This window comes from Xiphophorus maculatus, chromosome 16 (assembly GCF_002775205.1).
Source record: "Xiphophorus maculatus strain JP 163 A chromosome 16, X_maculatus-5.0-male, whole genome shotgun sequence".
In the NCBI taxonomy this organism is placed as follows: domain Eukaryota; kingdom Metazoa; phylum Chordata; class Actinopteri; order Cyprinodontiformes; family Poeciliidae; genus Xiphophorus; species Xiphophorus maculatus.
In genome coordinates, this window is record NC_036458.1 from 11128519 (window position 1) to 11142137 (window position 13619).

The 13619-nt window shown below is 37.7% G+C and overlaps 1 protein-coding gene across 1 annotated transcript; it reads left to right on the plus strand.

Moving 5' to 3' along the window:
• The first annotated feature begins 612 nt into the window (after nt 1–612).
• On the plus strand, nt 613–13342 carry LOC102219049 (dual specificity mitogen-activated protein kinase kinase 6-like). Its single transcript, XM_005801525.2, has 12 exons — nt 613–939; nt 7662–7731; nt 8150–8198; nt 8290–8403; nt 8566–8685; nt 8766–8882; nt 8981–9032; nt 9133–9260; nt 9442–9519; nt 10894–11033; nt 11271–11316; nt 11513–13342. The coding sequence occupies exons 1-12, from the start codon at nt 921–923 to the stop codon at nt 11588–11590; spliced, it is 1011 nt and encodes a 336-aa protein (XP_005801582.1). The 5' UTR covers nt 613–920; the 3' UTR covers nt 11591–13342.
• Nucleotides 13343–13619: the final 277 nt, after the last annotated feature.

A 13619-nucleotide genomic window follows, 5' to 3' on the forward strand; every position in this document is an offset into this window, starting at 1 on the left:
TGATAGAAATTGTTTCTAGATAACTCTTTATGTCATGATTTTTTTCCTGCTTCTTAAACTCTATGGGCTGGTTGTACAGTTAACAGGTATATTACCACATTCATATGTACCAATTACATCTTTCCGTATTATTGCTACATTATGTTACATATGTTTTAAAATTTAAACATATATATTTGTTTATTTGTTTATTTATTTATATTTAAATTTTGTCCAAAACTTAAAGTAAAACATAAAGTTAAACAAAGAGACAAAACAATTGTCCTAAAGGTTCAGTTTTGTTTTTTAGCAAACCACCCGTAAGTACAGCCAATACTATAGTAATAATTTGTGAGACAAACCAGTTCACCTTTAAAAATACTAATTTAAAAATGTGATTATTTGTGGGGTAAAGTATATTGTAGCTGAATAAGTTAATGACCCCATACAGCTTCATACAGGGTCTGTTAAAACCGAACACTTTTAATTACAAAGTGAATCTGTAACAATTTTGGGATTCCAAGTTTCATATTCACCCTCCAGTTTCAAAACTTGAGGTTAGTTATTTTACAGCACGGAAACTGCACCTCCCATGAGGCGTAGCACCTGACAGGAAAGACGTCATCACGTCGCTGGAACCCTCAGCTGTCAGACTTTGGCCACCCCGGCGAAGGTTTTGTTAGCAAACTAAGTCGAACTGCTCAGCTTTTTCAAAGTTTAAAGTTGTGCACCTTGCTGCTAGTCGTTCTTTGAGCAGGTTATTGGCGCACTAGACTTGCACTAAGGCAGATTGCCTACTTTTTTTTAATCGCTGCTAGATCTTTGCACCCGCGAAGCAGCGTTCCTGAGCGGGTACAAGAGTAGATGCAGGGAGGGAGGGAGTAGAAAAAAAAGGCAAAAGTCTTTGTGCTTCCCTTCCCCCTCATCAAAGCAAAGGGGAAATGTCTCTATCTAAAGCAGGTAAGGATCTTTTTTATATTGTTTTGCAAGCAGCTGCGCATATTTTTCTCCACCGCCTTGCTGGAAGGGGAGGAAGAACTTTAGCTAGCTTTGTGTAATGTAACCTTGCCAGGTGGAAGGCTAGCTAGCCAACATGTCTTTCCTGCTTTCTTTTTTTTAATCAGTACACAAAGTCTTCAGACACCCTGCAGCTAAATGTTACCAATTTTTTGCTGTCCCTCACTTGTTAATGGATAGTTTTATTATTTGTGTGGCTAAAGCTGCTCTGTTGAAGTTAGCTAAATATCATGGAGTGTTTTTTGTTCAACTTTAAATGTGAAGGAAATGTAGCTGGAAATCACTACGCTCTCTCTTTGATGCCTAATAGGACCACAGGTGTTTTTGTGCTTTTTTTTTTTTGCACATATTGTGTTCGGCGTACATATATTTTAGCCTCGTGTTTATGAAGGAGCAACTTTATTTACTTTGTATTTTTATTTTTTTACTTTCACGGTAATCTGGAATCAATGAGGAAAAAAAGCAAACAAACCAAAAAGAAAGAAACCACTCCTTGGAAAAAGAATCAAGGCTCTTCCTCTGCGTCACACATAGCGTGATTGTAATGATGTCAATTTACATTTCAAGTTCAGCGCTCGTGCTGTTACACAATCATAGCAGCGTTACCATGGTGGGCTGCACGCGCCGGGCGCCGCTCAGGCAGTCAAAGCTCCCCGGCCTGTGGTGGCAGGTTTAGACTTGCAGCAACAATACCAAACGCTGTTTCCCTACTTGTTGATAGTTGACTGGCTGCAAGCACTCTGATCGTCACACAGGTTATGCTGCTGTCTTTTACTGTGCATTTTCTGCGTGTTTAAGAATGTTTAGTTTCATTCAGACTTTTTTTTTTTTTTTCCTTTTAGAGAGCCTTGAGATCTGTTAGTGCTGAGGCATGCTTAGAGATTGGGTTCTCCCAAACAGTCCTGATAGGGTGGTGTGGAAGATTATCTGCGCATGAGTCATCACTGTCTGTATATGGACCTGCTCTAAGGCTGGTGCTTCCTGATGGTGACTCGCCTCACAGCTATTGACACTTTGATCCCATGTACAATCCAGAAATTCTTGCTCACATTACGTATGTATTTCGGGTATTTTCCACTGAGCATTTAGTAAATTCAGAAGAATGCATGCTTTTTTCGATGCAACTCCCTATGTTTACTGAGAATTTCAAAAAATTATAAGTCAGCTGTTTTTTTTTGTGTTTTTTTTTTTTTTATACATCCCCACCCCACATCCTGCAAGGAACTACTGTTACTCAGATCCCTTTTTTTGGAAAATGATTATTTGCTGTCATGTGTTGAGTTGCTTGATCAACTTACCACAGCTGTTGCTGATGTCATGCGACCATTGTATCTGGTGAGTAGAGATGGGTCTGTTCCTGTTCAGTATTAGCATGAGACCCGATGGGAATGGTATTTAGGCTCAGGTTATGGTGAACAATATAGCAAATATATATCACTTTAAGGAAAGAAAAAACTTGATAAGCACAACAGTAGTTGTAGTTATTCATGTGTCACTCTTACCAGTGCGCTCAATGTCTTTTGCATTACATACCTGTCAGGTATACAGTAAATTACAATCTGCAGTCTGAACACACAATGCACACAGCATTCATTCTTTTTTTATGAGCAGATGAAATACTGCTCATAAGTGTCCCATGAGTATCTCAATGACTTTTTAATTTAACTAAATGAAAAGGTAATTTCACAACTTTAATGCAACATTCATAAGCAAACCTCTTAAGTATTGTACATGTATTAAAAAAGGCTAATGAATTACATCACTGATACAGTAACTATGGTAAGATAATTCTGAAACCTTCAGGAGAGGAGGAATTGGACAAGTGGCAGTTGTTGCATTTAAATATGAAATTCTATATGAAGTTCAGAGAGCTTCTTAGTGTTTTCTGGGCCGATGCCTGAAAAAAGGGAGGTGAACTGTTGTTTTGGGGTTTTTTTTGTTTGTTGTTTTTTTTTGTTTTTGCTGCCCTGCCAAAAATAGATTGTTGCAATGCCTGCTTTCCAATACAGGTGATAAACTGGTAACAAGTCAAGCAGACAAACCAGACCAATTCAGCAACATCTAGCTAATTGTTTACTTCCTTTGCATTAGCTGCTGGGTGAGAGGACTTGTAGTGAAGACAAAAAAGATCTTGAAAAGCAAAGCCTTCCTTGTGTCTGTTGTAATACCAAAAGTAGAGCTGCATAAGAAACTTTCAGTGCCACATGGTGGTTAAAATTTCATGTTGTACTTTTAGTGCCATCTACTTGCATCTGCAACCCTAAAATCATTGAACAACCGTATCCTACTTCAGAGCTCCTTTTTCATGAATTACTGCATCAGTGCAGCGTGGCATGGACATAATCAGTGGACCAACACCAGTCATAGCACCCTAAAAATTGTGGAGTACTGTTTAAACTTTACACTGGACTTTAAGCAATGTGAATTCTGTGCCTTTCCACAATTCTTCCATATTTCCAAATGAAATTCAAATTGTACTTTATGCAGAAAAGAGGGCTTTACAACAGTCCAGTTGTTTGTCTCTTTAGCCCAGATTAGAGGCTTCTGACATCTGTGGTTCAGGACTAGCTTGACACAACTGATGCTACATTTGTAGCCATGTGAAGGATTTGTCTATTAATAGCATCTCTTAAAGCGCTGGCTCCGGTCTCAGTCCTCTCCTCCCTAAAACGTCTGAATGAATTTTACTAAATAATTATCTGAAGTCTGTTTTTATCCCTGTTGGTGGTGCACCTTTTGTATCACACATTTTCCTGCACAATGAATGTGGTTTTTAAGAATATGTTTTAACACACAAGTCTATAAAAAAAGAGCTTCTTCATCAATGACTACTTGTGGCTTATCCTCCTTGAGGAGGGTGTCGATGACTGTCTCCTGTCAATGACTGTGAAACCTACTGTATTTGTGAGTTTTTACACATGCAAGCATTAGTCATGAGGCTTACAAGAAATAACATCTTGGAATTTTCAGCGAATAATAAATCTATATATATTTCATACTTTGCGTATTTTTAATTTGACCAGCCAGATGGACTAACTGACATAAATGTCTGCACCAGTGCTGAAAAGCTAAAGTTCTAGGATTGTAGAGGGGATAACTTGCAATGGCGAGGAAAGAAAAGTGTCAAAAGTATTAATATTTGTTTGGGCTGCATGATGAATCTGTCAGGGCCTTTTTGCGTGGAGTTTGCATGTTCTCTTCATACATGCATGGGTTGTTCTAGGTCTTAGGCTTCCTCCCACAGTCCAAGGACATTCATATGGGATTTTGTGGTCCCATCAAATTGCCGTCGGGTTCGGGTTGGTGTGTGATTGGTTGTTTGTTGTGTGTATGAGCGTTGCCCTGTGATTGGTGACCTCTCCAGGGCACACCCTGCCTCTTGCCCACTGGAAATTCACCCTTCTCTGCAAACCCTAGAATGAGTTCAGACCCTGAAACTGTCTCTTATCATGCCCTCTAACATTACATATTAACTATGAGTACAATAAATTATTAGGTTAATTAACTTTAAATTATATTTTTTATAATCATTGTCTGTCTTAAATTTAGATCTTGATGATCATACAATCTTAAAGAAATCTTAATTTAATTGACTGAAACTTGCAGAAATCCTTTAGGTAGCATTGCTCTGTATTTCTGAAGGTTATTTTTTTATGGATTTTTTGCTGTTTTAATTTTTGGCCTTCATCCGAAAAAAGTGTTACAAAATCTCTGTGATACAATTAACAGCAGGAAAGAACAATGTGGTCTGCAGATTTATTCAAAGCATTCTTGGTATTTGTGATTATGATTAAACTGACCATTTCAAAATGATTAAAAAACATTGCTGCATTTTAGCTATAAATTTGCAACTGCATTCACCTAAAACCCTTATAGTAACAAATTCTACTCTAAAAATAAAACATTTCCATTACCAGCAAAGGCATCTTACTCCAACAGTTACACTCAGTACTGCAACTGTGCTGCTGAACAGGATCCAATAATTGCATTCGGTCAAATTTCAAATTGTAAATGCAACATTGATGAGTAACAGACTAACTGTGGAAAAATATTTTGGACATCCAAGATAACAATTCTACAAATTCTCATCCCACCACAATAGCAGTAAACAATACAGCTATGGCCAATTTCTTTTGTCAGCTGGCTTACAATTCAAGCATACAGTTGGAGCTTGTTGCAGAAAAGCTGCTGTCTTTCGATCATCTACAAGCTGCTGATACTCACTGCAACAACACCAATACTAAAAGCACTTGTCATATTTTTAAATCCAGAGATTTGAATCAGATCTGAACTCAAAATGCTTGATTGCAGCATCTCTAACTGTTTGGCTCGGTTTTAGAGAGCTGAGTTCTTCCAGCAGAAAGCTGCAGTGAGCTTGGCCTCAGTTTGCCCCTATAGGACTGCATGCAAGCCAAGTGAAATGACATAATGTGCCCCAAAGGGTCCTAATAGTTGTGTTTTGAGCGGATGTCCATTTGAATTGACTGTTAGTCATATCCATATCCACAACTTCGGCTGACTGTTTCCTTGACACACCAGGTGCTGAGTTTGCTGCCTTAGAAGAGATACTATTTCTAGGCCATTAATATTTTACAGTAGGCAAGTATTTAGAGTTTATAGTAAATGCATTGAAACATTTAGTAGTCTTGTGGCAAAAAGTTGTCAAAATCCTCGCCATTTCTTCATAGTATTTTAATTTTGAATTGCATGTGCAAAAGTCTGTCTGTTGTTCAGGTCATCTGGAGCCTTTGACTGCTCTTGCTTTAATCCCACACAGAGGAAATGTAAAATCTATTTTTGCCTAAGCATGTGTGAGTAAATAACACTCTCTCTCTCTTCCAAATGAAACTTACCGTAGTCTGTCCGGACACTGTGGGCTTATTTTAGGCTTCCAAAAACAAAACGGATGTGTCTAGGTTTCATTGGTGGTCTGAGATATCTAGAATCTGTGAAAAGAAAAAAATCACTTCCCTTCCAGCTTATTGTAGTAAGCAGGGGTTTACCCACACATACTTCCTCCAAAGCAATGCAATGTGCTGTCACTTAGTCAATGGGAAATGCAGTCCTACAATAATCACGATTACAGTTGTACATTAGTTTAACTTTAGACAGCACTTTCTAAATGTAAAGCTTCATGCTTGCACACTGAGAAGAAATGCACACTCTTATCAAGAGTGTTTGTTGCAATGAGTCTGGTTTAATTTTTTTTTTTTTTTTATCTGTGTTTAAAATGTTGCAATCTGTTCAGATTTCCCCATTGTGATCGCAACAAGCACACTAAACAGATAATTAGTGTCAAGGAAACTTAAGGCATTCTTCCTGACAAGCTGCCTGTAGCCTGAGTAGCTGTGTCATCCTGGCAGAGACTCGCATTCACTTTTGGGAAGTCCCACAGGCTTCTGGTAAACGGTGTTTATGAATGGATTGCTATCACTCATTGCACAGGAAAGTCTCAAAGCCGCTCACATTAACTTACAGTGCTTAACAAACATTAAAAAGGGTATATTATTGTGAAACAGGTGAAAAGAGAACAATAAAATAGAGGATGATGAAGGAAAAACAAAGCAGAATGACTTTTTTTACTTGAATAAAAAAAAAGCTTGTAAGAGAGGAAGGCATGGTTCCCTTTCACCTACCTGTCTTTTACTTCACCAAAAAGCTGACAGTCACTTTCCTTTTAGGTAGGAGAGCACGTCAATTTCAATGAACAGTTTATGTCAGATAACTTCTGGTGCTAGTTAATTGTGACTTTAGAAGAACTCCAAAAGAATATAGTGACATTGTTTCTGGTTAAGTTAGTGTGGATAAGTGACCAAGGCATTGTTTGGTTCTAAGCTCTACAATTGCAGTTTGATGTAAAACTGTAATTGTTTTCATAAAGTGAAAAAATGCAACACTGCTAGACAATGTAATAATATGGATTATTACATTCATTGTTTTATATTTTGGCACATGGCAAAAAAGCAAACACTTGTTTTTGATTCTTTTCTTGTTGGTGCAACATTTAATATCTTTTTCCTGTTCTGCTTTTTGGAGAGTGACATGAACATAACTGACTGGTATTAGCCAGTTAATTTGTTGGGCAATCAACTCAGATAGGGTTTCTGTAGTCAGCTTCTTGACAGATAATGCATGTTGCTCATAGCAGCAACTGTTATATTAAAATGGTTTCACTTAATAGTATTTTTCACCTTTGGAAATATTTCCAGAGGTGCTTTGTCTCTTCGAAATGAGAGAGAAGTGTAGTAGTTCACTATTACTGGAACAATGCCACATTTCAGTTTGCTCCATGCAGTTTTCTCCAACAACTCCTTTTAATTACTTTAAATTGCAGAATGGTTTGATGGCAAGTATTTACATTTTTTAACCTAATGTTGTAAAAGTCAATATACCTTGATACCTGTAACTACCCTTTTGAGACAAATACCAACACTACCAACATTTTTATTTAAGACTCATTCTATTGAGGGGAAAAAAAATCAGTTTGGAGTGATGTGGGGTTTAAGGCTTTGTAAATAATAGGTTTGAGAAGCTTTTTTATTAGCTAGCCAGGCTTTGTAAATAGCCAGGTTATGGGATATGCTACTACTGACTTGGTTAATTATTAAACATTTATGTTAGAACTGAGATTATAATGTTTTCTTTACTTTTTGTGTCTTTTTAAGGTAGGAAGAAGAATCCGGGGCCGAAGCTGCCCAAAGATGCATTTTCACCACTGCCTTCTCAGGCTGCAGCGTAAGGCCCTTTTCTTTACACCAGCAACACCAGAACTGCAGAAAAGCTCAGCAGTTCTGTTTGACCCATTGTCTGAAAATGCAGAGATTACGGCAGAACTGCAGATTTACCAAGACACGTCCAATAAAAGTGATAAGTGCAATTTTATTGGATGTCCTAGTAAGTCCAGGATTCTGACTGTTCAGTAGGAGCCACATTGGAGTGGTGTGAATCAAAATCTGTGTTTATGGACACACTTTAGGCTATCTATCAAAGAACAGAGGGATAAGAAAAAGGTGTTGAACTGTAAATATTTCTTATTTTGTGCAAAGGGGGCTAATACTTTTGCAAAACACTTTTTAGTTCTCAAATTTAATATGGTCGGAAGCAGCAGGTAGTCCACTACTTTATTTCATATTTTGCCGTTTTCTGTCGGCAGGCCCCCTCGAGACCTTGACTCTAGAGCTTGTGTCACAATTGGAGATCAGGTAAAGCTGCATTTTCCAACATCCTTCTCTTTTGTTTGCTCTCTGTGTTGAACATGTGGCATTGTAACATTGTGCTGGCTCCTCCATATAGAACTTTGTGATCGAAGCAGATGACTTGGAGCAGATTGAAGAGCTGGGAAGGGGCGCCTACGGAGTGGTGGACAAGATGAAACATGTTCCCAGTGGTGTGATCATGGCGGTCAAGGTAGACAAGAAAGCTGCTCGATTTATTTTCCTTTTATTTACTTGCTTTTGAAACACCGGAAGTCATCAGATTTCAGGTTGTAAACGCTTGGATGGGCTAATGTAGAGCAACAAATGCTGGTTTTGAAATCTTGTAGTAAGTTTGTGCTGCTTGTGTCCTCAGAGGATTCGTGCCACAGTTAATACTCTAGAGCAGAAGAGGCTTCTGATGGACCTGGACATTTCCATGAGAACAGTGGACTGCTTCTATACTGTGACTTTTTACGGTGCCCTTTTTAGAGAGGTAACACCTATTACCAAATATTAAGTAAATATTCCAAGGATGTTTGGTAATGGAAGTTTATTAACTTGAATATTTTTCAGGGAGATGTTTGGATCTGCATGGAATTGATGGACACGTCTTTGGATAAGTTCTATAAAAAGGTTTTTCAAAAAGGCCAAACAATTCCCGAAGACATCTTGGGCAAGATCACAGTAGCAGTATGTTCGTCCTTTCAAAACCTCATTCCACCTGAATAAATATGCTTCACAAAATTAGTATAAATCTCAGCATTTTCTTTTATAAAATTACTCCACAGATTGTCAAGGCACTAGAGCATCTGCACCATAACCTCTCAGTGATTCACAGAGGTAAGTAAAATGAAGATCTGACTATCAACAATAACAGTTTATAGCTCCAACATGCTCCTTCAATTGTGAACTTTCTTATGTTCTCAACATCTGCTTCCAGATGTGAAGCCCTCCAATGTCCTGATCAACGCTCAGGGCCAAGTGAAAATGTGCGACTTTGGCATCAGTGGCCACCTGGTGGATTCTGTGGCCAAAACAATGGACGCAGGCTGCAAGCCCTACATGGCGGTAAGAGATGGAGAGGGTTGAGGAGTAGGAATGAATTGGACATCAGCTATTGGTCTAGTGTCACAATACTTCCTAAATGCTAAATTGTTAAATGTATAACTGTAACTGTGTTCAATTCATATCAAAATACAAAAGTAGCTTAAATATGAGGAAAAAATATATATTTTTGCTATATTTTCAGCCTGAGAGGATCAACCCTGACCTCAACCAGCAGGGCTACAGTGTCAAATCAGACATCTGGAGTCTGGGCATCACCATGGTGAGTTTTCAAGCTTTGAAAAACCTCATTTAATTACATTCAGTAGGTATCATTGTGATACGATATTAACCAAATGTAGTTTTTTACATATATATATATTCTTGCTCTCAAAATATATTGCTTAGTATGTTATAATAAATAGTGCCTTGAAAAAGTGCACATACCATTTTACATTTTTTTTTATAGTTTACAACCACAAACCTTTTTTTGGTAATATACCAATATAGAGCATCACATATCTGAAAACTAGAAGGAAAAATATCCGTATATTTTTTAATAAAATATTTATCCTCCTTTAGTCAATAAACTGTAGAGCTATCTTTCACTGCACTTTCACTGCGTCTTTTGGGACGCATCTTCACCAGCTTTGCACATATAGTCATGACTAGATGTGCAAACTGTAAGAGATAAGATAGATAAGATAAATCTTTATTGTCATTGTCACAAGGACAACGAAATTCAAAGGGTGCCATCAGTCGGTGCACATGCCCAAAAACAAAAAATAAATAAATAGTAAATAGGACTTCTTATAGTTTTCTTTCAAAAATAGTCTTATTCTTGCCACTCTTCTACAAAGATAGTTTTATTCTTGCCACTCTTCTACAAATTCCTGATTTGTGGAGTGCATGTCTAAAATTTTCCCAGCAACTGGTTACTCCAACAGATCTGTCTCTGTAGCTCCATCAGTTACCGTGGGCTTCTTGGCAGCTTCTTACTTTCATCCTCTCCATACCGATACAGGCCATACAGATTTTCATTTGTGAAATGTTAAGTGTATCCTTTAACTTTCAGTCACAATTGTCTGCTACTTTGGGTCAACTTGTGACATAAAACCCCATTAAAATACTGACAATTTTTTAAGAGTATGAATACTTTAGCTAGACACTATGCTGCACAAAGCTCTCCATACTTAAAAGTTTCATAACACTTCAGTAACGGCGAGTTATTATGACCCTTGAAAATAAATTACATCTTTTCTTTTTTCTTTTGGCTGTCCTTAATATATGGCTTACAGTTTGATATGACTCCTGCTTTGACATTTTTTGATGACTTCTAACCTATTTGCTATATAAAGCATATATGTTGGGTTGCTTTAAGACATGCATTAATATTTCTTATTCTCTGTAAATATTTCGCAAAAAACCTTGCTGAACCAGTTTCAAAACGCATAAAACATATTTACTTAATATACAAAAAGACCAATAAAGTGACATTGACCATAAATATTTAGTCTTAAATCACCTGAAATAGTTTTGGTCTCAGATTCCAATAAACATTATTGACTCATTCACAAAAAACTTGACTTTAAAGCAGGTCATACAGCCCTGAAATTCATCAGAAACTTAAAGCAGATTTCTTCTTGCCATTTCCCAGATCGAGCTGGCCATTTTAAAATTCCCCTACGACTCATGGGGCACCCCGTTCCAGCAGCTCAAGCAGGTGGTGGATGAGCCGTCTCCACAGCTGCCTGCAGACCGCTTCTCCCCCGAGTTTGTAGACTTCATCTCGCAGTGGTGAGCTTCACGCTGGCAGTCGTGACCACACTCTTCTCTTTTGTAGTTTAATAGAGAACGTAAAGACTCAGAAGCCCAGCAGGGGTCAGTATTTGCTACGTGATAAATTGAAGAAATTCAAGTTTCAACACTTATTTATTTGTAGTTTCGTTTTTAAGATGTTTCTCATTTAAATCATAATACACATATAAATTGTTACATTTTATTGTTTGAAAATAATTTTCCTATGTCTTTCAGCTTAAGCAAGAAGCCAGATGAAAGACCAGCCTACACAGAATTAATGGTTGGTATATTTTTATTTTGCTCACTATAAATACAGCACAGTTACTATCTGGTCTTCAGTCTTCCTTGTTTTTGCTCACAAGAGGTCAGACGTTTCCCATTAACCCACCAAGTAGATGTTTGTATTTCACAGTGTCTGTCAGCAAAATAAAACATTTAAATCCTCCCTCACTTCTTAACCCTTTATTCTCCTACAGAAACACCCGTTTTTCACCCTCCATGATGCTAAAGAGACAGATGTGGCCAGCTTCGTCAAGGTCATCCTGGATGATTGATGGGCTCACTCCAGGCTCCACCTCGTCAACCTGGGCAGGACCTGTCATCAGAAGAACCAATGGCCCCACCTGCTCCTTTTTTTTTTTAAAATAAGTAAAAAAGAAAAAAAACCTCACTGGAATGATGGACTCTCGTTCACCCACAGAATGGGAGGGTAACTCAAAGACTTGACAGCAGCTCTGGACAGGGAGAGCAGTGGTAACGTGAACTTTTACGGTCAACTGGAGAGGTTCCATTCACTCCTCTAGGCTTCCTGTGTGGGCAGCTCTCCCGCCTGACAAAATATGAACTTAATCAAATTAGCTGTTTTAATCCTGTTTTTTATTTGCCCCCCACCCTCCATCTCTCTTTTCAGAATGACAGAGCCAGCCCATTATATGTTTGTGAAATGTTGTTGATGAATTTCATATGCAAAACCAACAGTTAACGTGTATGTTGCTGTGTGCTGAAAGCTGTATTTGCGTATTTGTTTTTCTTCCTCATAATACAGATTTTATTTTTTTTTAATACTCTTTGTGATTGACAAGTGTGAATACTACGGGACTCGACCCTACCATGTCTGATCCACTTCTGCCATGATGTGATTGGTCAGAGCAAGGGCTGCAGCCAGTGGGAGGCTCTGGGGCTATTCAGTAAAAACTGAGTAAAAATGTCAGAGGGTCACCTTCTGGGCAGGCCGAGTCATTCCTGGAGCACCCGATGGTGTGAATGTAAAGCATCCCATATCAACTTCTATCAGAGGCTGTGACCACTCTGTATTCTTCGTCTTTCTCGAGTATCAAAGAGTCAGCTCCAGTGTTGTGATTGTTACTACCTGGAAGTATTCAGGGTTTTCATAATCAAGCTTAAAGCTTTATCTCTTTCTATGTGCCATTTCGCAAGTTGTTCTAATGAAAAAACTGCATTATTAGTTTTTCTTTTGTTTTTATTTTGTTTTTACTTGTTCTGGTTTGGATTTTATTTCATCAATATTTCAAAAGTTTTCTCTGCCCGTGCCCATATTTTGAAATCCATAGTCTTTTTGGAAGAGGCATTTATGTGTTTTTGTGTTTTAATTGTTTCAAAGAGCTTATTATGCCTTACAGAGACGGTGTGTTAGGGAAGTAATTTATATGCTGAAGATGTAAATATTATTTCCTTTTTTTTAATGTAACATGACACTGTCCAAACCTGTCACAGTGTAGCTGAATGGTAATCGTTGGTATTAGTTTGAATGCAGTGTGATGGATACACACAGACCGTACTCATATGGCCAGCTAAATATATATCTTTTAGGACTGATGTGCTGTCAAACTCCACTGCTCAGGTTTTCTGTGTTTTCTTCTACAGTATACAGAGATTACCTTGTTTGGAAGGTATTAGCTATTTCTGTCAGACCATACATACTATGCAAAGGCAGGTTTGCTTCTCAGAATCTTCAGAAACCAGTGAAAGGACAACAGCGGTCTGTGCTTCATCTGTCTGTTTTAAGTATAAGGGAAAACTAGCAACACTCTGGAAGCTGCTGTTCTTTAACTCCCCCTCCTATCCCTTTCCAGTTGGCCTTTAAATGGCCAATCCCTTTATGTATAAAAATCTTTTTCTCTTTTTTTTTTTTTACACTGATCACAGTAAGAATGGAACACTTGCTCTACCTCTTACTCCTTCACTCTGTTTGCCACCTTATCATTGGGTGGCACTGACAAACTTGAACTATGGAAAGACAAAAAAATAAAGGCTTTATTGTTCAGTAAAGCTGACAGTAACCGTCATCATTTCTGCTTTTCTTGCAGGGAATTCAGTTTTTCTTTTGCAAAAATTCTGTTTCTGCAAAAGATTAAAGTGACATTTAAAATAAAAGTGTCTTGTTTGCCAATACAAATATGTAGATTACAACTTAAAACTTACCTTTTGTAGTACTCATTCATTTTATAATCCCACTTTTCCCCCCAAATACTGAAATGTAATTACAATTTTGAGCTTAGAACTTTCAAACCACTACATATTTGAGAACAGTTGTTTGATGCCCAAATTGATAAAATAAAGTTT

Excerpts from the sequence above, each read along its gene's own strand:
- LOC102219049 (XM_005801525.2), top strand. Across the intron at positions 7,732-8,149 it reads CTGCCTTCTCAGGCTGCAGC|GCCCCCTCGAGACCTTGACT; the intron begins GTAAGGCCCTTT and ends TTCTGTCGGCAG. Across the intron at positions 11,317-11,512 it reads CAGCCTACACAGAATTAATG|AAACACCCGTTTTTCACCCT; the intron begins GTTGGTATATTT and ends ATTCTCCTACAG.